The 25,933-nt window shown below is 38.0% G+C and overlaps 1 protein-coding gene across 1 annotated transcript in view; it reads left to right on the top strand.

Annotated features, from left to right (window-relative positions):
* Positions 1–2,878: 2,878 nt before the first annotated feature.
* The window catches only part of ST6GALNAC3 (ST6 N-acetylgalactosaminide alpha-2,6-sialyltransferase 3), a gene marked incomplete at its 5' end in the record, with an annotated part of 110,589 nt that continues 87,534 nt past the window's right edge, over positions 2,879–25,933 (top strand). Inside the window, one exon of the mRNA XM_042873773.1 lies at positions 2,879–3,085. Within this exon, the coding sequence (XP_042729707.1) occupies positions 2,879–3,085 (207 nt within the window). The remainder of the gene's footprint in view (positions 3,086–25,933) is intronic.

Below are 25,933 nucleotides of genomic sequence, written 5' to 3'. Positions count from 1 at the left end.
ACACACATACACAGGAAAGTACTGGGGATAATTGCCACCAAATTTTCATGAAATCCTAACCAGAATGGCAGCCCTGTTTTCATTTCATCTCTTGAACAATATGTAAGTTCAAGCTTTAGAAGAGTGAATCATGCCTATTGCTTATTGATTTTGATATATGCTCTTGACAGTTAGCCTGGTGTCTAAGGAAAAAACCAAAACTGAAAAAAGGTTTCTATTACTGCAGATATTGAACAAAAAGAGTTGAAAAGAAATAACTCTAATTTTGTTTTTTACCCAGTGGGGTCTCAGGTATTGTACTGCATGGGTGCAGTACAGATCAGAACACACGTTAATGTCCGTCTACTTGGACTCAATATAATTAAGCAACAAAGCCCCCCACTCTTCCAAAAGGATTCTCTATTCATAGGTACTTTTTTTATTCTTGCAACTGTCAGTTATACTGGTCCAGTGTGTAACTTCAGGGAATGAAATAAAATGCTATTAAAGCCAATATGCGGTGAGTCATCAGTGATCCATTTGATTAAAAATTTCTTAGTTTATTCATCACTGAATATGTCTCAAAAATGCTTATAACTAAATATGCATTTTAATTACAATATTAGCAGCACAAAAACATCTATACTGAATTAGAAAACATAAAGATTGAGATTTATGCACAAGATATTTCAGTGTTAGGGAAAAGTTGGAGATGGATTAGAGACTGATATGCATCCACACACATCTCTGTTGTGTCTGAACAATTCCTGGGATCTCTGGCAGTCATCTGGAAAAAGCCTTTATCTGCAGGAAGGGAGATCCTACGGGATGTGCTTACCGACAAATAATGCAGATTTCTTTTATTTTTCCTTCAGCAGATAAAAGAGGGAGGAACTTAAGGGGAACCAATGTTTTATGGAGGTGCCCTTTAGCAGACTTGGCCAGAGAGCAGGCTGCCTTTCTTGATCTTTAAGAAGGCTGAAATTTTTAAGTAGATGCTTGTTTGTATGTTAATATTTTTACTGTGAAATTTATAAAGTCGGTGAAATTCTGATTTGTAATAATCTTTCCTTTGGAGAATGCAAATTGCTTGATCTCTTACCTTCCATAAAAATTGCAGTGGAAGTGGCTCTTGAACACAGTTGCCCTTTGTACAAGTTGTTGAGCAGGCATTCTGTTCACATATGCCAAGATTTCTTTGAAACCCTTGAAACACATGCCTTGATTTCTGTCTGTTGCAAAAACAAATCCATTCCTTTCATCATGCAGTTCCGATCACTGCAGGTTCTTTGTGGCTAAGCACCCTATAGAACTTTCTTTGCATTTTTCTTCTTCGAACAACATTTTCCTATGACAAAACTAAAGAAATCTGTACTTTCCCTCTTCCCTGTTGCAGTGTTTTCAAAGAGAAGGAATATAAAAACCACATGGCATCCTAATGAAGGCCAAAAGGTTTAGATACCCCACCCGCATTCTTCTTGGGGCAGAGGTTATTTGAGAAAAGCTGCTTTCATGAAGCACACAGAGCTGATCGCAATGTTTTCAAGTTTGGAACATATCTGCACAAAATAAGTAAAGAGTGGCATTTGACAAACCAGAAGCATAGAATATGTGGAAATCAGTGGCATCCTGTAGGGCAGTATCACTTCTTCCTATTGTGGAGATTTTGATTGAAGCATCTCATTGTAGTGGAATAAATACCTAGATTCCCTTTTAAATACTTGCAATAAATAATATGACTAATCTATGCTTTTTTGCTGCTTTATGATTATCACTTGTGCTTCACGTATCAGCTGCTCTTAACACTTACGAGGCCCTGATATATAGCTAAATGTTTCTGTCTCCATCTGGCACAAAGAGAAGTGACACAGAAGTGCTCCCTAGCCAGTTTATTGCAATTTAATATAAATCTGTTGTAATGCAGCTGATGAAAAGTGCAGTGCCTTTTGTGGATGCTGAGAGCCATGATTGGGTTGTGGTGGTTACAGTGACCTCTGAAGATTTGCTGGGTTTAATTTCACATTAAACGGACATTAGCTGACTCAGATTCCTCACTGATTCCCATTGCCAGGACGCTGCCCTTCATCATCCTCTTCCTTTTCTCCTTGTGGTGACCTCATTCATCCAGGTTTCCTATCTCAGCCTTTTTTTTCTTCTTTGGTACTAATTGCAGCCTCCTAACACTTCACAACAGACAGAGCCATGCTGTTGACATCCACTGTAATGTATTATTTAGCTAATGTTCCTTCAAATTTTCTGTGTGCTGTGATTCTTGCTTTTGTTTTTTCAGTAGCTAGGAAAAAATGGCTGCAATGTTTTAAACAGTAAAATTTTTCCCTCATTTTTAGCTTTCTTTAAGTTTTTCTCCAGCAGATTGAGGACTTACCCAGGGAAAAAAGTTTGTGTGTTTTTTGAGTTACATTAACCAGTCCAACCAGCTGGATAGGTTAAAGGTGGAAAGCAAAGGTTAATTAAGATACAGACTTCAGATTTGTTATATTATTAGCAACAAAGAACATCTTGTCCAAGATACCAATGCCTTCCTTTGTAAATCTGTGATTCTGTAATAAACAGAATATTGTGCTAACTTCACCAACCATTTGTTTTAAAATATTTAAGGTTAGAGTGTAAATTCTTTTGCACAAGAACAAAACCTGCAGTCATCTTCCTCTTCCAAATAAGCTTTATGTGATATGGGTACAAATGGTGTTTTCTCTTTGTGTATTCACTGAAGCAAAATGACCCAGTACACCTGTCTCTTTGTGCTCCTGCAGCAAGGTGACAGTCATACAAAATAATTTTACATAAAGTTTTCTGTAGGATTTTTCCCTATCGTCCAATAGGAGATACTTTTTTTGTAAATTTAAAAAAATATATCTTATTTTAATGATTTATTTTCTTTTCATTACAGAGAAAGTCTGTTGTTGCCGTGAGTTTCATTGCAGCATTCCTCTGTCTGATCATTGTTCGTCTCACAAATGAAGTCACTTTCCCTTTGATTCTAAACTGCTTTGGACAAACCAGTGTCAAGTGGATACCATTTTCTAATGGCCAAAGGCAGCTTCTGAGAACTCACTATGGATATGTAAACGTGAAAACACAAGAGGTAAGTTTTGGTATTAAAAAAGCAGCAAAGTGGACCAGTAGATCTCTCTTTGATCCCTCATTACTGCTTTCCACTGCCCAGTGGGAAAACAAAAAGAAGTTGGCAATGTTTCTGAGCTAAGTGTCTCTTAAAACTGTGCTACCATTTAAATGACTACTGAATGATTTGAATTTTTGCAATGTCTGAAGTGGATCAAAAAGTGATCTGGTCTCAAAAATTGTGCTTGGATATGATTAAGACTGGCTTTTACACAAGAAAGAGAAGTTTTCTAATGAATTTCCAAGACTTCAGTCCATATGCATGAACTCTCCCTGTGCATTTTTTAATAGAAATTCTAAAAACAAAAGAAAACAATTTTTCTTAAGACACCAAAGGAAGAAGTAGTTATCTATGTTTCTGTGTGCGTAGAAGAAGAAAACAGAGTGATTTGTGAAACAAACATTTGTGAGCATAGAGAAGGAGCGGAGCTAGAGATGGACCGGATTTTTCTGAAATTTGCTACTTAAAACTTGCTATCTCTTGTCCATATTTATGAAGTGTGTTGACCCGTAGCTGCCTTGCAAAATACATACTTAGCAGTTTGATAAAAAGGTATTTTACAGAGAATTCAGCTTTGAACTATCTTAGTTGGCAAATACCTAATAAAATTACTAGTTCCCTGTGGTGGTGGTGCTTCTTCTGGAAAATTTTCCCCTCTCTGTTTTTGTACTATTTATAATAGTTTATAAGACTTTACTACTTCACGATATTCAGTCCTACAAGTACACTGGACAAATTATTTATTATTTTGCTGTTAGTATGTTAAAAATGAAAATCAGAATGAGGAAGAACTGTTGTCTTTAGGAGGTAGCTTCTAATTGTTTGCATAAGATGCAGCTTTGAGTGCACTGGATGACAAAATACTTTATCTACAGAGCAGAAAAAGGACAAGTGCCAGAAAGGAAATTTGTTTGAGTCAGGGAGAATCCTAGTCTCAGTGAAGTGAGCGGGAGCTCTGCTGCTGAGTTCAAAGAGGGTAAGGCCTCATCCAGCATATCTCAAATATGAAAGGACTTGGTACCCACTTGAAATGAGAGGGCAGTTCAGTGTGCTGCTGTGTTATGTGAATGTCAAGGCTGCAGGTGTGGAATCTGAATGAGATAGAGCTGCCAGGGCCAATTGATCACTATCAGTCTGAACTGATAACTGGAGAGGAGAGGAGCATCTAATCCATTTTTATTCACCATTGCCTTCTTCAGAGGTTACTTATATCTTATGGGAGCCTTAATTCATTCTTAAATTTGATAATACTCTTGGAAGTTCTGATGTTAAATGGAAATGAATGTCTTGAAATTTGGTGTCCAATATGGATTAGTAAGACATTTGTCTCAATTTAGCTTAGGTCTTGAAGGGCCCCTTAAACTCAGTAATTTTAGTTGTTTTCCCCCTTGTATTTGTAGATTACGTTAATATTTTCTAATTAAAATGATAATGAAGAAACAGAACATGCCCTGCTAATTGTGAATGCACTATCTTCTGTCTTAATTATTCCCTGTGTGGGGAAAGTTTTATCATGCTGCCCATGTGAAAAGATTTTACGCATCTCATGTTCCTAACCTGTGCTCAGACCTTTTCTGGGACTACAATTTTTATAATGCAGATTGCTTTATAGAAGGATGTAAATATGCATTTACATTCTTTGTATTAAGATGGCTGGAAATTCTCAGTTGTTCAGTTTGGACACATACTTCTCATTTCTTTCTCAATTTCTGTTCATTTCATTGGGTTCATATATTCTTTTCTGGTCTTTTTGTGCTGCTAGATTATATAAGGTCCATTCTGTGAGTGCTGCTAATGCCCAAAGCAAATGTAGCTAAGGTTTTTATAAAAAAGGACTCATGCCATTTCATCGGTAGGTAAGGACCAAAAGGTGGCGGAACTCTAGCATAATGTGTTATTAGAAAATTGCACAATAAAAGGGAAGATAACAGAGAAAATAATTTTAAGAATATGAATTACCTTTCCTCTCTTGTTGAGAGAATGTGTGCACACTCATTGCATATGTTGATCGTCTTCTAGGGTGTCTTTTGAAGCCTGCCACCCTACCAGGTCCTACATGTATCCTGCTGTCTGATAATGCTGCCTGCTGTTCCTCAGCCAATTCCAACGTCTTTTTTCTTTCTTTACTGTTTCTCTGTTCTTCTTTACCTGCTCCTCTCAGGCTCCGCTCTGTGGCAGCATGCCTGGCTGCATGCAACACCCCAACTTCTCTGTGTTTTAAAATAGTACATGCACTTAGTCAACAAAACACAGCAATCAAAGCACTGAGCACCAGCTCGGTCAATGTCTATTATTCCTTTCCCATTCCTACCTCATATAATTATTCTCTGAGGAAAAAGGGAAAAAGAAAACATAACAATCATCTTTAATCCCTGGGTAAAAGAAGGCAAAGTTAGGAGAAGTTTACTTCTTTCAGGGTAAGGCTGAATGGGATGAGTTTGGAAACCTTATAAGATGATGGCTCATCAGTTTCTTGGTGGTTAGGGCTAAGGAGGTCATTGCCTTGTATTAAACAAGCTCTGAAAAAGTGGTAATATGAACATTTGCACCTCAAGTGAAAGCAAGCAACATGTATATTATTAGTTAGGATCAGAATAATGTGGTAAAGACACATTTCAAGTATGCTGTGTATTTGACTTGACAGTATAATTGTATGAAATTTTTGTTATAAAAAATTCTGAAAACATTTTAAGATTACTATAACTGGATTATACAGAAATATTTAATATAAACTGTGAAGAGAGACATAACTTAATCCCTAATTAAGGCTGCGCATAATACAATATTGTTGCTATGGTTCCCTTGATTTGTATCTATAGAAACAGCTTTAGAAAAATGGAGTTTATGTACAGTAAACATAGTATATTTGAAGTATAAATAGATGTGAAGTGTTGTACTATACCGACCCATCATGTCTAGACACATTTAAATTTGGATTTTGAGATATTTCTGAAATAGATGATTCCTCACAGAAAGCTTACATCTAGTCCCTTTCCTCTCCTTAAGTACAGAGGATTCTTTAGTTTAGCCCTCCACGATGAGATCTTTTCTCCCTTTTCAGTGCCCCCATTTGAGAGAATTCCTTGAGATTTGAGAGGATGGCTGCCTGATATGCAGTGTTGCTCTCTCATTCAAGTACATGAATATGGGTATAGATGTATATCTATATCTATCTGTATATGGGTAAGATGACCTTTGCTATCTTTTCTGTCCCCTGTTTTGTCTCTTTTGCACCTTTTGGATTGTGGTGATTGATTCTGAAATGATTAAATCTATTTTTTGTGGTTTAACCCTGCAGGTGGCTCAGAACCACACAGTCATTTTCTCACTCCCCCTTTTCCCAGTGGAATGAGGAAGAGAATCAGAAACAAACAAACAAACAAACAAAACAACACCAAAAGCACAAAGTAGAACTCATGGATTGAGATGCACACTATTTAATAAGACAGACAAAAGGAAAATGATAATAGCAATGACTTTCTCTCTCTCTCTCTCTCTATGTATGGAACATGTGCTGCACAAGCAATTGCTCACTATCCCCTGACCAATGCTCAGCCAGCCCCTTAGCAGTAGAAGGAAGATAACCTCCCACCCACTTCAATACTCTCTGCATGATTTCATACAGCATGGAGAATCCCTTTGGCCAGTTTAAGTTAGCTGTCCTAATTCTGTCCCCTCCCAGCTACTTGGGCCTCTGCCCAGCCCTTTGCTGAGAAACTGGAGTGGCCTTGGTTGCATACAACGCTGCTTAGCAGCAACTATAACAATCAGTGTGTTATCAATACCGTTTTACTCTTTGAACCAAAGCATATCACAGTACCAGGCACTCTGAAGAGAACACTTCTGTCCCAGCTGAAAAAAAGACATCATCTTCAATAAATGCCATGTCTATCGTGTTACTTCTTTTTATCTTCTTCCTGCTCCTGGTTATTTTAATAGAAATTTTTATTGTGATATAGCTCCAGAGTGGTTAGCAAATGTAAGCCTATTGTCTTTTGAGTAAACTTCATCTACCTGCCCCAAGGTATGCAATAATTCTTGTGTATCGAGGCAAGCAGCTAAAAAGGAGCAGGTATGGAAAATATAATCTTCCTCCCTCTTTCATGCTGCTAGTTCTCTACAAAGAGTTCAAGCAAAATTAATGAACATCATGTATTTAAATTGCAGCATTATGGCACCAATTTAAAGCCCATTAAGAGTTTGAAACTTTCTGCTGAGCAAGTCTAATAGGGTTCTTGGATATTTGATTGTGCTCCCTGAAAGGTGAATTTTGAATAGATTTTTATTCTGCCATCAGTATTGAAATAATATAGCATTTTCTTACGTATGTAAAATCTGAAATATAGCTGCAATAACACTTGATACATAATTATAGGAAGCATATTCAAGTACTACACAAAGATTAAAACCGTTCTTGGAAAAGGGTAAGTTCTGATGTGACCTAAAATCCTTACATTAAGCTGCAGCTGTGAGATCTAATGGCTTAATCTAAAATGAGTTCTGAGGGAGAGAAAAGGATTTGTGTCACGAACATTGAAGAATCTCATAGTATTGTGATGAGCACTAGACAAAATGAACATGCTTTGTAACCGTCAGGATTTTTAAAATCTCTTTGTAACTGAAAAAAAACATCAATACTGCTGATGTTGAATAAATAAATTTGAATTATCTTAGCACATATGCTTTGGTCACATGGGCTGGATAAATCAGTGTACAAGCAATAAGCTGCTTTCTACGTGTAGCACATGGAGCTGTGTGTATGTCTAAATCTAATTCTTTCAATTCCTTTCACTAGAAGTTCTCCAGTAGAACTCAAATGCACATGAGGTGGAGTCATCCATTAAGTTCTATTTAGATGAAATATCCCAGATGTTAATAAATATGGGAGGAGGCTGCAGACCATATAATTTAGTTGCATAATCTGTTTTTATTATTAGCAATGAAGTTATTTGGAGAAAAAAAAAAAAAAAAACATAAACTAAAAGAACAACAGCACCTTGAAGTGTAGGGGAGAACTAATGTAACTCGAAAATACAGGCTATGTGAGCTGCTATCAGCTCATGAAATAAGGCATATACAACTTCAGCAATAGCAAAAGCATAGCTGTCAAGCATGTTAGGAGTAATCATAGGAAGGGGACATAGAAATAATGAGAGACCATGTTCTTATAAAACTTTAATAGCTAAATTTAAAAATGCACAAAGAATATGATGGATATTTTAATGTTAGTTTCTTTCTAGATATGGGAAATCAGCATTAATTTAAAATGAAATTCTAAGAATAAGCAAAGCTAGTGATCAGCCTAGGAAGGTTTAAGTTTTGCTTTGTGGTGGATGCAGAATCACATTTACAGTGAAGAGAAACTTGGATAATAGCACTGGGCTTCACGTCAAAACAGGCAGTAACAAACTGTGAGCTTGCATTGGTGTGTTCAGTTAACTTCAGAGGTGTGCGTTTTATATCCTTGCAGGGAAGAACTGAGTCCTTGGTAGACTAAAGAAGCAGCATCAACCAGAGTTCAGTGTGACAAAAAGTTGCTTTAGTCTTTAATTTTTGACACATTCATGTCTTCCATCTCTTCTTCTCCTTTGGGATTTTATTCACTGCTATGGTTTAAGAATTCATATGATATTTTGTTAAGAAAAGGTCATTGGTTTCACAGTCATTTATCACTGACAACCTTTATGAGGGACAGTTTTATGTCTGTTAGTTAGTCACATCATTTCAGCTTTAGCAATCTCATAATCCTCATCATGGACATAAAACTAAACATGCTACATATTCTGGTTATTTTTATGCTTCCACCATACTAACTTGCAGGGACAATTTTTGCTGGAAATGTTATGGATTAGCTACATAACATTTCAGTGACAACATACTGCTTGTTACACTTCTGATATAGATCTGTATCTGTGTATGTAATAGTTGTATATAGAGAGAGTAGATAAATTATATATATTTTTTCTGTGTTTTCTGACTGTTATTGGAGCTCCCGTTGCTGGCTCTGAGAGCTAAAGGCACAAAGTTAAAATTCCTGCCAAAATCTTTAATCAGTGGAAGCACATCTTAAGTTAGAGTTACAGATTTTACTAAAGAAAATACTGCTGGAGGCCCTGCTGCTTTCTTCCTTTTTTTGCAGCACCTTTTGCCTTAGAGGAGAGTGAACCTTTGGAACAATCTGCAAGGTCCACTTGACACCACTCAGGCTGTTATGAACCTACAAGAGGGACAGGAACACAGATGATGTGTGTCCTCTGTAGAGTAATCCTGCCAGCTCAGCCTTCCTCCTTCTCTATATATGGAATTGGCTTAGGTTTTTAATGCTGCCACAACTCTGATGCCTCATGAGGAAAAAGTCAAGTGCCAGGGTAAATACAACAAGTATTCTTTACAAAGGAATTAAATCTGCTTCACACAGGGCCTGAATGTGATGAGCCAAGCAGTGCTGCCTGTGTGGCTGCTCTGCCTTTTCAGGAAAAAAATAAAAAAATAAAAAGATAAAATAAAAAAAATTGGAAGAGATTACTATCAGCCAGTGATAGTCAAAAGTCAATCCGTAAGGAGTCTAGACTGGTAGAAATAAATGTGTATAAGGCATAGAGTGGTGGGCTGGACAGCTCTGTTGATCAGAGTTTACAGGTTATACCAGAAGAGTTGCCTAGTTTTACAGATTTGCTTTCTACATTGACTGCGTGTAATTTCTAGACATTTCTTCCACCTTCTTGAGGATTTTTAAAAAAATTTTTTCCTGCTAGTGAGTGGGAAAGGTTTATGTAATGTAAAGACATATATAATGCTTTTTTTTTTTTTTTTTTTTTTGCTTTTGTTGTTTTTAGCTAAAAAGCAGACAGACCAGATGAGGTGAATGAAGCGTCCTATGGACAGGTAGGAATAGAACAGGGAGCTCTATTGTAAAAATGGCTTCTTGAATGACAAGAAGGTGGGAAAGACAGGCTGACCAGAGCAATAAACAAACAAGAACAAGGCTTACTATTAAAGGGAAAGAAGAGAAATTCATTATATCTCGATGTGCTCTTGCATGTGCTCATGAGTTTTGTTGCCATGCTATGATTTCAGCTTTTGTCAATAAGGCAAAAGGCAGGTGGGCTGGTTTGCATTAAGCAAGCTTTCTTAGTGTTTCATTACATCGGCTGAGAGTGCTGTCCTACTGTTCATACAATTTCTTTCCAATGATGCTGTTTAAAAATTAAGATGCCTTCAGCATAGCCAGTCCAGTCAGCTTCCTCTGTTTTAAATCTAGTTTCTTGTAGACATTCCAGGTAAGCCTTGCAGCAAAGTGTTCCTAGTTCTGGATGGACTGATGATTGCTTTGTTTTGGTGGGTAAAATATGAAATAAAAAGAGCCAGTGAAAATGGAGTTTTGCTCACATAATTATTTCTACGCAAGGGGTTTCTGCTGGCTGTGGCAGTCAGGAATTTGAGCTCTTTGAGCTCTTGCCCAGCACAGCTATTTTGGCAGAGCTGTGCCACACTGAGCTGACCTGAGGCTGTTAATACCTCCCTGCAGGGAAGCTGAGTGCCAGCCACAGGCACACGTACACGCATGGATGTGCATGTAAACACGGCAGCTAGAACTTGCTCAGGAGACAGACTTTTAGAGGGACAGCCATGCCATTTACTGGCTAGTTTTAAAGCCGCAGCCATCTTCCTTAAGCCTTTGCCTTCCAAGTTTGTTCCCTTGGCCATCTGTCATAGCAGTGTTTGGCAGCTTCAGGTTCTGCTGCATTCTGCAGATTGAATACATAGTTTTGTCCCTCCTATTGTTCTCTGAGTTGATTTAAAGTTTGTAACACATGGGCCTTTTGTCTTAAGCTTTTTAGTAGATTAAAATGTGAACCTTGACTGCATTTTCAGTTGCTAATCTGTGCTGTCTGACTCAGCCTGGTCTGGAACAAGTGGCCTGGTGTCACTTGCATAGAAAGAAAGAGTTTGGAGACCATCTTAGATCTGATGCAGACTGTACCAGCAACAATCTCTGCTCTTTGAACAGTCTCCTTTGTCTGGTTACTTTGTCTGGTTAAATACAGCCATTCCTACTACCAAATATGTATCATTTGTCCCTTAAGAGATCCTGTATGAACCATATAAAAAAACGTCATGTTACTAACTGTTTTAAGTATGCTGGCAGAGTATAATTAGTAGTGCTGTACTTGGTAGCCTCTTGTTACAGACAGTGTAACTTAAGTTTTCTGTAAACGTAGTTATAGCTGTAAATTTTGTCTGTCTGTTCATCATAAATCATTTTTTACCACCTCTATACCAATAAGGGTTATTACCACTAACACTGAAAAGTTCATGGGAAATTGTGTCCATGTGGCTGCACTCTAAAAGAAAAAGCAATTCAGTCTGGGAAGGAATGGAAAGAAAATGAAGTTCTCCATTTATTCATAGTATTTCTTTCTCTCATCTATATCTTCCCCCTTGATATATTTGTCATATTCAGCCAGTCAGAGATTACAGTAATCTGTTTCTTCCTGTCATGCAGGAGAACTCTTGAGTTGTCGTTAGATGAATAAACACAGTTTTAAATGAAATTCCCCAAACCAGTGCAAAGACATTACTAGAGTGATTTTGGAATTGTCTACTTAATAACAACAATTTATCCTCCATTTTTTCACCCACTCTAGGGGTGCACATTACTGCCTTCACCTTGTTCATAGTAGTCTAGTACTCTTTTCCACAAGTAATAGCATCATTTGTTGAAGATCAGCTTCTTGAACTTGTCTTTAAGCGTCTCTTGTAGTCAGGACCTAGAGTTTTGAATTTGAAAGTGATGAAAGTGCCACCGGTCTTGGATCAATATTTCTCTGGGGGGTAGAACTTGCTTGTTCCACTCAGAGTCTGCAGAGAATTCTCAAGATCTTTTTATTAACGTTACACCTGCTGAAGTGCAGGTTGGTTTGGGTTGGTTCTAGTTCAGTGATACCATCCTCCAAACCTTCTGCCTTTTTGAATGCTTGTGCCTAGGATCCATGTTCTAAAGAACATGTATTTTTTGAGTGATCTCATTAAAAAAGTATTTTTCTAAGTTTTTTCTCAGGTATATTCAGTTCAGATTCCTATTAAAAATGCCTAACTGTGTGCACAAGACTTGCTCCAAAGCGCTGGCAGGCTGGTACACTGAAAAGCTCAATGCAGCACTGACAAATATCCCGTGACAGAAATTAACCACAGAGGTGAAGGACAAAGTTATGGGTAACTTTAGGTAAAACAACAGCTCCATATTTGATAAAATACAGGATATTATAAAATTTATCCATGACTGAAAATTTTGTTCTCTGGTGTTATTGTGTAATTAATTTCATTGATTTATTAATGTCCTATAGCTTAACACATCTAATTTCTAGCATTTGGGTGATTCTGTGATTCTATTTCTTTATCACTCTTTAGTTTTGGATTCACAGCAGACTGTCTAAAACTGCCGATTACTTCCTTCAGCCTACGTCCTCCCAATTTGACTATCCTTTCACTGCCCAAAATGTCTTTCATTAAATCATCAGATTACCTTTTCCCAGCACATATACCATTGTTTAGGACAGTTTCTAAGACATTGCTTTGCGATTTTGGGACAGGCTGTTCTTAAAAAGCCAGCTACAGTTGCATTTTGTGCAAGGTTTGGTTCCTGAATAGGATTCAAGATGTAGCCCCAAGATGAGTACATTATATTGATCCAGTCTTTGGGTAACAGGTTCTGGAGAACAACCAGGCATAGATTTCAAACCAGGAGAACCTTTGGCAGAATTGTCACAGCTCATATCTCACTTATGTTTTTATTTCAGATGTCTTTACAAACATTACTTCTTTATCAAATGGGATTAATCTAAAAAGTTTATTTGCAGCCATATCAGAATCTCCAAAAGTTTATAGTGTGCACTTTTCAATGTTTTTGAGGCTAAACAAGGTCTCAGAATAGAGGGCAGAATAATACAATTTCTCGAACATGTAGTAGATGGTGTTTCTTCATTAATCCTTTCAACGACAGAGCAATCAACCACAAGGTTGGAAAGGACCTATGTGATCATCTGGTCCAAGCATCTTCCTACTAATAGGGAATTCCACAGGAGAATGTCTTGGTAGAGGGTTAGTCCTGTGGGATCCCCCACTCAGATGAGTCTTGGAGCTGTCCTATTCTTTTCTGTTCCAGCTAGTCCTTGATTTACATATGCTTTGTTATCACCAGCATCAGTGGTGGAGGTGGTAGCATTACCATAATGCAACTGGTAATATTGACCTGCTACTCAGAAGAGAATGGGCAGAGGAGCAAGGTGGAATATTTAAGAACTAGTCTCAGATTCTGTCCTTCTATTGGCCTGGATCAAAGTAGTTCCTCTCTTCACCACTTTAGCATCTTCGTGTTTGTAGGAGCAGGTGACATTTCTGGATCAAGTAACTTCTGATCAAGTTAAAGAGGCAGAGTAGGATCAGTCACACTGAGACTCTCCTCACAAAATGCTGGTGGATCTGAGATCTGTGACATCTTATCACTTCTTGCCAGTATGCCACTGGAAGAACAACAAAAATAGTCTTTGCACTATCCTAATGCTTTATTCTGGCTAACAAAGGACAAGGCAATCCAGGACTGTAACAGCAGCTTTGGCATAAATTGTATAATGACTTTCATAACCTGCCATTAGTTTCTGCATAATTTCTGTCTGTCTTTGATAAGCATTTGTAGCTCCTAATAAATTATTTTGGGGCTGAGCACAAGAATCAAGGAGAAATGGACTTTTGTAAATACGGAGAGTGGTGATAGCTGAAAATGAGAAGGCAGAATTGACAGATAATTGTAGATGAGGAGTCATTTTCAAGGAGTGGATGAGAGTGATATTGTTTCCTGTTTAAAATGAGGAGTTGCCTCTGCTGGGCACAATGTGATATAATTCTGTCATGAAATCTAAAACATTTGCGATGTTCAGGCTGTTGGTAATCACATAGGAATGAACATTGTGGGACTCCTTGCACTTGCCATTAAATAGTTTTCTCCCATTCTGCTGGATGTTAACTACTGCTCATTTCCTGGGGAAGAAATGGCCTTTTCTGAGGTTATTTATCTGAATACTGCAGAAATCATTTTCTGCAAACTGTACTATTATCATAACAGAATCCTTTTAAAAAAATAAAAAATAAAATTATAGTGACACTGAGGTTTCTGAGATTAGTGTATTCCTTTAAGGCCTCTATTTCCTCTGGTATTACTTCCAGTCCTGTTCACTGAAACTGCAGTGCATGTCTACCATGGGTAGCATGAATAATGCATGTACTTCTCTGCTAGTTTGTGCACTATGTAGTTGCATATACGAAAAAATAAAATCTAGAGCTGAAAAAAATGTAACTGGTTGCTCATCTCCCTGCTAGGATATGAATTAACCCCCATTCCAGGTTTTAACCTGTCTGCTTTTATACTTCCTATTTTGGGGCCTTTGACTGCATCCTTTAGAAATGTCATGTGGTGAATTAACACTTCACCACTTCAGTTTTTCCTTACATACTGAGAAATTGAATATATTACTCCTGTTTTATGTTTGTCTGTCTGTCTTCTTTAAGCATATTAAATATTTGTACTTCTTATTCTCTACTTTCTTTCACTGTAAATAGACACTTCCAGTTTCATCTTTATCACTGAAGTTATCAAGCAAATCTCTTCCTTATTTTTCCCTAATTTGTGAATAGCCCCAGTCCCCCTGCTTCTCACTTCTTGCCTGTCTCAGCTTCCCAGAACTCTGCATGGGACTCATCTGCAATGAAGAAGCAGACAACATAAAGCTACTTGTGCTTCTAGATATCAAATTACCTGTGATTTATGTTTCATAAAATCCTTTGATGCTTTCTCATGAGATGAATTACTTCACAGGTTCCCAGGATGTTGCCCAGCTGGGTATTTCCTCATGCTTTCCCACTCTTTTTGCAAATACCAAATGCATTTTCTCCTGAAGATCGTTAGGAAAAATAAGACTGATGTAACTAGGAAAAGATTAGAGAGCTTTGAGTTGTATGGGTCAATTAAAAGAAATTTAGAGCTAAAAGATAAAGTGATTTTTTGTTTATTTCATTCCATGTGAAAGATTTGAGTTGTTCTTAGAGGATTTGGGGCCCTCATTTTATCCATTCAGTCTTTCTGTTCATTAGAGAAATAGTTTTCACAATGGAGTGTGCCAGATCTGTTAAGAAATTAGCTGTTCATTTTATGTTCATAAAACACCCATCTCTGCGTAAATCTTGTTCTTGTACCTTAGGATTAATTGTGCAGTTACAAAGGAAGTTGCTTTCTGAATTCCTGAAAAATCAGTATTTTTGTCAAGCTGTACCAGAGCACATCTGTATTTTCTCTTCATTCGCAAAATACATCCTTTTTTTTCTTTGAAAAATATAGTTTGTCTGGCAACTTCTTTATAAACGTAAATACAACTTTAGAAACTGACAGGCATTTCTATGTTACACGTGACTGAGTAGATATCGTGTAATAACACTTGGAATCTCTTTAAATGTTGAAATTTCTGGAGGATTTAAGTATATTGCCTTTTCATTTCTTTCCATTACGAGTAACTCAGCACAAAACCCATAGTTATTTCTGGATGCCGTAAGGTATTCATCTACCTGAGGATGTCTTGGATTTCTAATACTTCCTGTGCACTTGGGACCAGACAATCTTTAAAATCCAAGCTGTACGCAGAGTTAGTGCTATCTTTTAATGATCTATAGGCTTTGGTAAAGCAAATGTATTTCTCAATGGCTTGTTTAGTTTCACCCCCAGTGCTGCTGTAAAAGAAAAATCAAGTTCATTTACGTGCTTTGTGGAACCAGTGTGTATCTATGAGATGCTCTTACTGTATAATAGATTTTGTTTTTTCAGGTTCATATACAAATGCTGTTGCTCTTAGCAAAGCACTAGTCACAGTGGTGTGTGAAATAAGTTGAAGAAACACCATATATCAACAGCTGTTAATCTCAGCTCTCAGCCCTGTGCTCCACAATACCTTTAAAATAAGCAAGTTTTGCCCCATAACTAAACTCTATAGTGTTTATGGTAGTCAGCAATGTTTGTAGCTGTAGTGTAACTTCTACTGTGAAAAGATGCTCAGTCTCATTTGCAGCAGAAAATGAACTTGGCATGAGCTTTGGTCTATAGGTAATAGATTCTTGAAGGCACCAAGATTTGCTTTCAGCAAAATGCTAATCGGAAAAATTCAACTCATCCGCAAATGCTCCCTTTTCTTCTTCTGTAATATGCAGTTGATTGTAACAGTTACTGATGCTATTTAATGGTGCCATCCTTACAACTTAGTGTGAAACTACCTAGAGAATTTGTTACTGATGAAATCATTATACCATTAGAGAAGTGAAATAGGTTGCTGCTGAAATTACTCTCAAAATCTAATTGTAACTTCGCTGGAATTTCTCCCATGCTGGGTATTAAGTGTATGGATATTTTTTATTTTTACAGAAGCAACATTTCTGTTTGTATGCTTAATTTTATTTCACTTTCTGCAATATATATATTAGGTTTGACTTCTAATTTTCAGTTGTGGTGAAAGATGACCTGAGTCCGTTTTTCTTTTTATCTGATATTCTTCCATTCTTATTTTACTTGTCTTGTGAATGAATAAAGTAACATATTTCTTGTCCTGAGGCCTGCTTAGGGTCCCTCAAATTAACACAAAGAGAAGCCTTATTTATCAATAACTGAAATGATGCAAACCCTCTCAATTTCCTTTCGAGAATTTCTTCAGAAAGAAAAAGACACTTTATATATTTTTTTGCCTACAAATCAATTCAGACTTCTACTATTTATTTTCATCGAATCTTTTGCTGTAACCAAAAGCTTCTTGGAGTGTGATTATCCTTTGTTTTTTGTTCAGACAGTGTTGGAATTAAAAAAAAGGAAATGAGGAAAGAGAGCTATCTGGATTGTAGTCCATGAAGAAGAGGTAGAACCCTTGATCAGAATGGGGGATTGCCTGTGTTCCCTGAGTGCTGTGCACCATGCTTTCATGCCCTCCTGTTACATTATCTCTGTATTGTTCTAGCTCTTATTAAGGATATGATGCGATACCTCACTGATTTCAGAAAGGCATCCTGACATCCATCATTAGCTGCACTATTCTTTTTCTGCTCTTGATCTTACAATATATCTTTATCCTATGAAAGCTAAAAAATGCTCCTGTCTGTTCATCAGCTTCTTTTCCTGCAGTCACAGTGCTGGTGCACAGAGGGGGTAAACGGCCACCAACTGCCACCTTTGTCACCAGCCATAGACTGAATGCAACTGCTGAATTTAGAAGAGAATGGTGTAGAAATAGCTTTTATTTAATTTGCCGTACTCCTATGCTTCTTGCATTTTGGCCTCTTCCTAAAGAAACAGATTGAATGAATAATTCTAATGTAATTTGATAAATACTGCTTCAAGTGTGCTTTTAGGAACAGAATAGTTTGCATCTATACTTACTTCTCTCAGTGTGTCTAGAAACATGCTACCCTTCCTCCCAAACACAGGGAGCTTTGCAAAGGGAGGAGGGCAATATCATTGCCATAGTTTGGGTAGTCCCATGGATTTCTATTATTTCCTTTAACAATTGCTTCCAAAGAACCTTGGATACCAGAAGCTATTTGTTAGGAGCAAATATTGTGCAGACTGTCATACTTACGTCCTACTGTGGTGAAAATTGCCATGGGATTGTTACCTTTCACCCAGGTGGTCCCCACTGATGGGCAGAAATGACCTTGATTTAATGTCTCATCTGAAGGCAGACAGTTCTCACTGTGCAACACCATCCCCCAGACGTGCTGCTGCAGTGTCAGCACTGGATGCAAGCCTGTGTCTCGGCCAGAGATGTGCATCTCTGACCTTCCAGCACAGAGGCAATAGTGCTGCCAGCTGTGATATGCTGACAGGGAAAGGACTCGCTTTTGATATCTAGAAGCAAAGAAATTGAGCTAAACACACATGCACACAGATCTCTACTGTTGTGAAAATCGCAAGTGGCAATAAACCCCAGACAATTTTATCTTCAGCTTACAAACAATTTTGTTTTCCAGGTTGCTGAGAGTAATTTGCCTCATTAATGCAGTTCTGCATCATGATCTGTTTAAATTTTACCCCAGAAAGAGTTCTCTTAGCTGAACAAAAGCCTCTTGAAAATCCTGATGTATGTCACAGCCACAGCATTAAATAAAGCAATTCTGGTTCAGTGGCAAAGCGGTGGGGTCAGGGTCCATGCTCTGCATTTTCAACAGGCCAGGCATGGATTTGCATGCACACAGCTCACATCAGCACTAATGCAATTTGGACACGTGGCCCCTGTACAGTACTTAGGGAATGTAGCCCTCAGTGGAGGAGGTATTTACGGCACTGAAGCTCATGTTGGGAAATATGAACAGCTGTGCTCCAAGCAGAAAACACACATCTGAAGTAAGACAAACAGACTGAAAATTATGTCCAGGCAGTTAACGTTTTTATTTGTACATGCTGCTATGCAAAACAGAAAGGCAATATCACTCTTTCAGGATTAATATGTTTTGCAGAGCAAATAGGAGTAAAACCTGTCTACAGAAAAGATTTTGGCTGATTATTGGATTTTGCTTTTTCTGGTTTTGTTTTTTCACTGCAGCTTCTGTAGTGTTCATACAAAAGGAATATTAATAATGAAAAGCTGTGTTGCTTTGCTTGCTATATTTTATGAGCAGTGAGACGACTTCTTCATACTTTCAAATATATTTACATAGATGTTTAGGTTTTACCATATTAAATTACTAACTGTACTATTCCTGTATCTGTTGTGCAGAGAAACTGAACACAGAGTGTGCTTTATCAGTCCTTTTGTTGTAGGATTCCCATGTTTGTTTGGTTTTTTTGTTATGTCTAGAGATGACCAGTGGCCAAATCCACATCAAATTAGAAGAACTTTGCAAACCACTTTTTATTCCTTATACATTTGACTCTGGGAGCTTGTGTCAGTGCCTTATGTTCCCCTGCTGTAAGTCTTAGGGCTGACGTACCGCTCTGTGCTCTGCTTCTTGCAGGGAGGTGCATGGCATCACTATGCTCATGTCTGTGCACAGGGAGCAAAGACGGCTGTTTTGTGGGATGCATGATAATGCTCTGAGTACGTGGGCTGTGCTAACACTTTGCCATCGCATGCAGTTTTATGTGCGCAGGTCTTTGAGGCAGGGAGGCTCTTTGCCAATGTTGTCACTATAACAAGTTCTTTCTGAGATTAAGTATCAACCCTGTTTTTGAGGGCTGGGAAAATGAGACCTTGAGGTTGCTGTACCTCTGAGACCACACAGCATATTGGCACCAGACCAGACTGCTGCTCTGACTTCCTGAATCCAAGGGCCCTTTTCTGACCTCCAGACCTTTGTTTTACTATGTCTGTGGGGAAGGTGTTTGTGTCCAGCAAATAGCTTGTATTCCTTCCAATTTCTAATGGGAGCCTAGGGATAGCTGAGGAGGGACTTTTTATGAGGCTATGTAGTGACAGGAAAAGGGGAAATGGTTTTAAATTGGAAGAGGGTACATTTGGACTAGATCCTAGTAAGAAATTGCTTACTGTGAGAGTGGTAAGACACTGGAACAGGTTGCCCAGTGTAATTGTGGATGCTCCCACCCTGAGGTATTCAAGGCCAGGTTGAAAGGGGCTCTGAGGTTGAAACAAGGTGATCTTAAAGGTTCCTTCCACCCCAAGGCATTCTATGATTCTCCTCCTGAATAAAAACCTGGTGAAAAGAAGGCATAAAAGACAATCTAGGTCATAGTCCTATTAAGTACATCATATTAATGAACTTATTGAGTTTCGGAAGACAAGTGCGTGCTGAGGGAGCTGGGATTGTTCAGTCTGGAGGAGAAGAGGTTATTGCTCTCTATAAATACCTTGAAGGGAGGTTGTAGTGAACTAGGGGTCGGCCTCTTCTCTCATGTAACTAGTGATATGACTAGAGGGAATGGCCTCAAGTTGTGCCAGGGGAGATTTAGGTTGGATGTTAGGAAATACTAGTTTCTGAAAGAGTGGTCAGGTGCTGGAATGGGCTGCCCAGGAAGGTGGTTTAGCATTAAACGCGGAGGTTGGTGGCCCTGCATGTGGCAGGGGGGTTGGAGATTCATGATCCTTGAGGTCTCTTCCAACCGTGGCCATTCTGTGATTCTGTGATTCTGTGGCTGAGTCACTGACCCTGGAGGTGTTCAAGGAAGGTTTAGACGTTGTATAGAAGGACATGGTTTAGTGAAAACTATTGGTGATCGGTGGACGTTTGGACTGGATGAGCCTGTAGATCCCTTCCAACTTTGGTGATTCTATGATTCTATGCTAAACTCAAGTTCAGATGCTTCCTTAGTAGAAATATTTTTTTTCTTAATCATATACTTGTTGATTGGAGAAGTTTAATTGTTTTAAATAGAAATGGTTGAAAAAAAAATTCCTAAAAAGAACTATAAGGTTATGGTTAAAGAAGAAAAATGGATTGTCTACTGAAGTTGAGTATGTTATCTTGTTACTGCTGCTACTGCGGAGTTAGCTGAAAGGGCGTAAATCTGGGTGGTGGGGAAGAAGGTTCTGGCCCTGCCAAAGGCAACAGAAACATCATTCCTGTTTGTGGGCAGATTTCCTGGATTTATCATTATGCTTATGTACCTTTGAAGCTGTCATAATGCTAATAGAGTTTAAAAACTGAGATTCAGGAACTGGGAAATGCTGTAAGCAAAATCACCTGTCCACTTTTGATTCAGAACTTTCTGAATGCATTTGTGGCTGTGTATAGTGGGACAACTTTGGCATCATTCGTTGTCCTGATTTCCCCATTTCTCTTATCAGCTGGAAGCGTATTAAGATGGTTGCTAGGACTGCTGCTTTATTTGCTGAAGATGTGGCAATGTATAAAGGGCACAGGATATTACAGTAATGTAAGGCAGGGTTGTGACAGTTAAGCATTAGTGCTGCTAGATTCTCTTATTGCCTCTGTTAGGGAATTTCTGTATCGTTCTCATCTAATCAGGCCATGTTTTTAATAATTGCATGTTGTTTACTTTCTGAATACTTAGTTTGAGCCCCTTAGTGCTTCATAAATCAGACCCAATCTTTCTCAGAGATGGATCAAGTCAATGAAAATTATTTGAACATACAAAATAGCAAAGAGTTCTAATTGCTTGAGATCCTGCATTTCGTAGAGTGTATACTAAGTTTTACGTTAATTATTAAGACCCCTTCTACTCAAGAGGATTAACACAATCTTCTCTCTCTTTAGAACGGTTTCTGAGAAGTGAGGAGCTGGTGGAGTATAAGTACCATATGACAGCCCAGGCAGAAATTAATAAGTCTCAGAGCACTGTGTGAATGGTGCTCAATAAATGAGGCATAGGGACATGTGGAATAATAACAGGAAAACAAAGGCACTGAGGAGCTACTCATTATGTCAGTTAGTGCAGGCAGGGGTCCGGTGGAAAAAATAGTGGGTGGTTGGGTAATTAAAGATAGCATCATAATGTGTGCACACAAGGTTGCCCAATTAGGGCTGCATGGCAACCTTAATTCTGACACTAGCCTAAGTTTTCAATGCTTGATTTTACACATTTAATGTTCTCTAGCATATTCTGGGTGTATTTACATATATATGCTCCCCATAGCCTCCTCCATTGCCATGCTGTTAATTAGGTAGAACCACTGAGAAATGCTGCTTGTTGGATAAACAGCGGTTTGCAATGAACCTTGGCCAGCATGCTGCAGAGCAGGAAGTTTCTGGCTGTCAGAACTCTGAAGGCTTTACATCAGTGGTGATGAATTTGTTTTCTTTGCTTAATTATTTTTAAGTTAGTAATGCTTCTGGTGCATAATCATTCCAGTCTCTTTTCTTAAACTGTTAAATTATTTCTAGTTCTGCTTCTACATCTATTCTTCACGGCTTATTGATGATGGTATGGATGAAACATATTTTTAATGAGAATTATGTTTCTTACACTCTTCTCCCTGGAGTCTGAGCAGTCTTTAGCTGTGGCCCTCATTTAAGAAAATAATTTTATCTCATCCATTACTCCTTTAGGAAAAATATTAGCTGGAACTAGATGATTTTAGTTCTGCTGCTTTCTAATTGGCATTATTTGCTTGTATGATTTGGAACTTTTGAGAATATCAGTGAAGAACAATAAATAGAAAACTGGAAAAATGTAGAGACTGGGGCAGGAAAAGGATGGACAGGAAAGTAAAGAAGGTTTATCCAGACTTTTTGTTTTGTGCGTGCAAATAAATTGTTTCAGCGCTTTGGTGATGGTGGTCTCCTGTGCTTTGCTCCTGCAATAGGGTGGGATTGTGCACCTATTTAGGAAGTGGCCTACTTGAAATTGAAGGTAGGATGCTATCATTCTGAAAAAATGTCCTTGGTTGACAAGGAATCTTTGTTTCCTGCACTTCTCTGGTGAGGAGAGAGGCCTTTGTCAGAGGCCAGATCCCCTTCTCAGCTTGCCAGAGCAATAGGTTGAAATGAGATATTTAAATTGCAGGATGCTCGTTTAGACCCACCTTTGCCACTGTGCATTCCTGAAGGCACATCCTTTGCTCCAGTGCATATCCACTTCCATGGTCCTTACCTAAGAGTTTGCATCTGTAATGAAACTCTGATGCACAGGAATGAAGGGATATTTGTCTTTCCTCCTACAAAGAAATGAGTTTTAGTAGAATAATTGAAGGAAATAAGCATAATGTAACTTTCAAGTGACAGAAAACAAGTTGTGAGTGCCCTTTTATTTGTACTTAGTATTAACATGTATTTCAGTTTTCCACTGGAATGGTTTTTGCATTTTGTTTCTTTTGATTGTTTAGCATTCAGGAATGACTCATTAAAAAGTCTGTAAGACCATGAAACCCTTTCACAAATTACCTGTAGTAAGACTGAAAAGAGATGGCTAACTCTGAAATTATACTGACTTCTTTATTGTAATTTTCATGTCAGTTTTATCAGACTTTTATAAAGCTTTCTGTTCTCACAAAACTCCCTTTTTTAAAGTGTATGGAAATCATTTGGCAATGAATTATGCCTAAAATTATTGTTTTGTCTTATGTTTTGCAATCCTTTGTAATTTTTTTTTTTTAATTTAGGTTGATACAAGTTCTGACAGCCTTAGAGTATACATAAGCTGCGGAAGCTCTGACAATCCTTTTGTTATTTTGATATACAACAGTACTGTCTTCAAACTTCATATCTGAATGTCGTGACTTTTACAGTTAACGATTTGTAAAGTCGCTGTAACACACTGCTCATGTGAATTAGAATTAGAAACATGGATAACTGCACAGAGATGATCAGATGATAGCAAATGCAGATGGAAAGTCAAGCCGAAGGACACGCACAGCTCTGTACTCATCCAAAACTTATGGTATCTTCTGCTGCTTCATTTAGGATTATTCAAAAATCTGTCCAAGTATTTTTATCCTACATTGTTTAAAACTTGGTATCTCAGACAGGTTAGTAGCATGAAGTGCCTATACATGGGCAGAAATTACCTCTGTGAGACCCTTCTTTTTCTCTGGTACTTGCTTAGCTAAGCACTTCAGCTTGTGCTTAGCACCAGATGTATTTAACAGTGGTTTCATCCAAAACCAGATAAAGACATTGATTTTTCATGTGTTTTGGAATGGCTCCCAAAGCATTTAAGCACATGCTAAATTCTATATTGGTTGAATTGCCTCCAATTTGTAATAGATAAAATTTCTCCCTTTAGGGAGGTAGTCAGCAAGCGTACACTGAAGCAATATTCCCTCAATTCTATCGGTTTTGCTTGATTTTTTTTTCTTTAACAACTTTCTTCTATCATAGACATGCATGATTTTGGTTGATTTTATGCTCTATTTTTCATCCACAGTAAACCTGCAAGTAACAAGACTGAAGCTACTTACTGATGTGGTTCTATTCTCTGACAGATTCAGAAAGTAACATCTATTGAAAATATACTGCACAGATGGCATAATGTTTAATTTATCATTATTTTCAAATCCTTTCCTTGTTCTAGTGGTTGTGCTATTCATTTCTTCCTTTCATGATTTGGTCTATATGACTTTTACTACTATTCAATTGCAGCAATTCGCACTTCGTCATGGCATCCTTCCTGAACTCCTTTGTAAAACATGGGTTTTGTCTATAAGAATGAACCTGAGAAAGGGAGAATGTATTTTGATTTATGGGATAGCTCTCCAATACAGCCTGCTACCTACAAGCAACTGTAAAATTTCAACAAATAATTTCAACACATAGTAGAAATCAATCTTTATAAATTGTTGCCCCCCATTCTTCATTATTTGGGAGTAATTACCTACAAAGTGGATGCAGAGAAGAGGACAACATTTGCGTCTTGACACTGTAATACCTTTATGGAATGACAAGACAAAGCTGATAGAGTTTGCTGATGTTTTGCCCCAAAACTTTGATTTCAGCTTTCTGTAGTCTTGCATTTAAAACAGCCAAACTGGATCAGCACATGTGGGCCTATTTATTCCTCTGCAGCTTTCTGTAAAGACCAGCTTATTGCTCGTTCTACACAGGGAGTAAAAAGCAATAAAATGCATTTAGCAGCGACTGTAATATGTAGTGAAGTTATACATACATATTTAAATCTATGTGCAGTTTGCATACCAAACATATGTATTAGAGACCATTGATAAAAACTACTTGTTAGACTGGAAATTACCCCACTAAGTCTAAGGCTCACTGGCTAGCACAGCAGGTTGCAGTTCATTTGTTTCTCTTTTGCAGAAATTTACTATGCTTTTCTATTTTTATGTTTGACTCACGTTAGATGCTCTGAATCATTTTATTTCTAATGGCTACAACTGGTACAAAAAAAAGCCAAAGTAGTTCTAGTAGGAATCTATATGGCACCACACATTCTCTGTGCTAAAACCTTGAAATGTTCCTTTTATAGACATCCCTGTTTTCTTCTCTCTGGAAAGATTTATAACCTGCTCAGTTTTCTGTCTTTCTCAATGCCATGTTTTCCTGCTTTAGAAATCAATCTGTTGGATGAAGCAGTATCAAATCATTTTTCTGAGATCCAGAAAAATTACGTCTGCCCTTACACCTTTTTCTTTGCTGAATAACGAGAGGATTGCAAACAGCTTTTTCACACAGAACTACAAACCTATGGTGACTGATCTCTACTGTAAATGTAGCTTGGTTGGTGTTGTTCAAGTTAGCTGTCTCTGGCTTTGGAAACTTTGGAGATTGCGTGGTCTATTCACTCTTCAAGGAGGGCTTAGCTGGAGTAGGTTGCCCAGGACTCAGTCCAGTTGGGTTTGAAAATCTCCACTGATGGAGACTCCACAGCCTCTCTGGGCAGTGACACTATTTGGTCACCCTCACAGTGTATTGTTTTTTTCTGTGTTTAAACAGAATTTCTTGTATTTCTTTTGGTGTCTGTCATATCTTGTCCCATCACTGGGCATCACTGAGACTAAAAGCATGGGTGCTGCTTTTATAACTCCCACCCACCCCAATCAGATATTTTTGCCAGGTCACTGAACAGACTGAAGTCTTGGTCTCACCATTCAGAGTTCTCTATTCAGATTTGCCCTGGCACCAGAACATATATATGCCTCGAGGCATATGTTGTTAACTGGCTTTTAGATGTGAGCCCTCCTGTTCTTGTCTGCCTTCTGCCTTACTAAACACCTATTCCCGTTTCTTCCTCCTTGCAACTGCCTGTGGATTTTCCCCACAGGTGGGGGCAAATGTTACACAGCACAGAAAAAAATGCACAAAAATGAATACTGCATCAAACTGAGGTCTACTGCACATAGGCAATGGCTCGCTCTA

This window comes from Lagopus leucura, unplaced genomic scaffold (assembly GCF_019238085.1).
Source record: "Lagopus leucura isolate 7727_CA_CO unplaced genomic scaffold, USGS_WTPT01 Super-Scaffold_100009, whole genome shotgun sequence".
Classification (NCBI taxonomy): Eukaryota; Metazoa; Chordata; class Aves; order Galliformes; family Phasianidae; genus Lagopus; species Lagopus leucura.
Note: the sequence above shows the minus strand (reverse complement) of the source record. Positions and strands in the feature narration are given on the sequence as shown.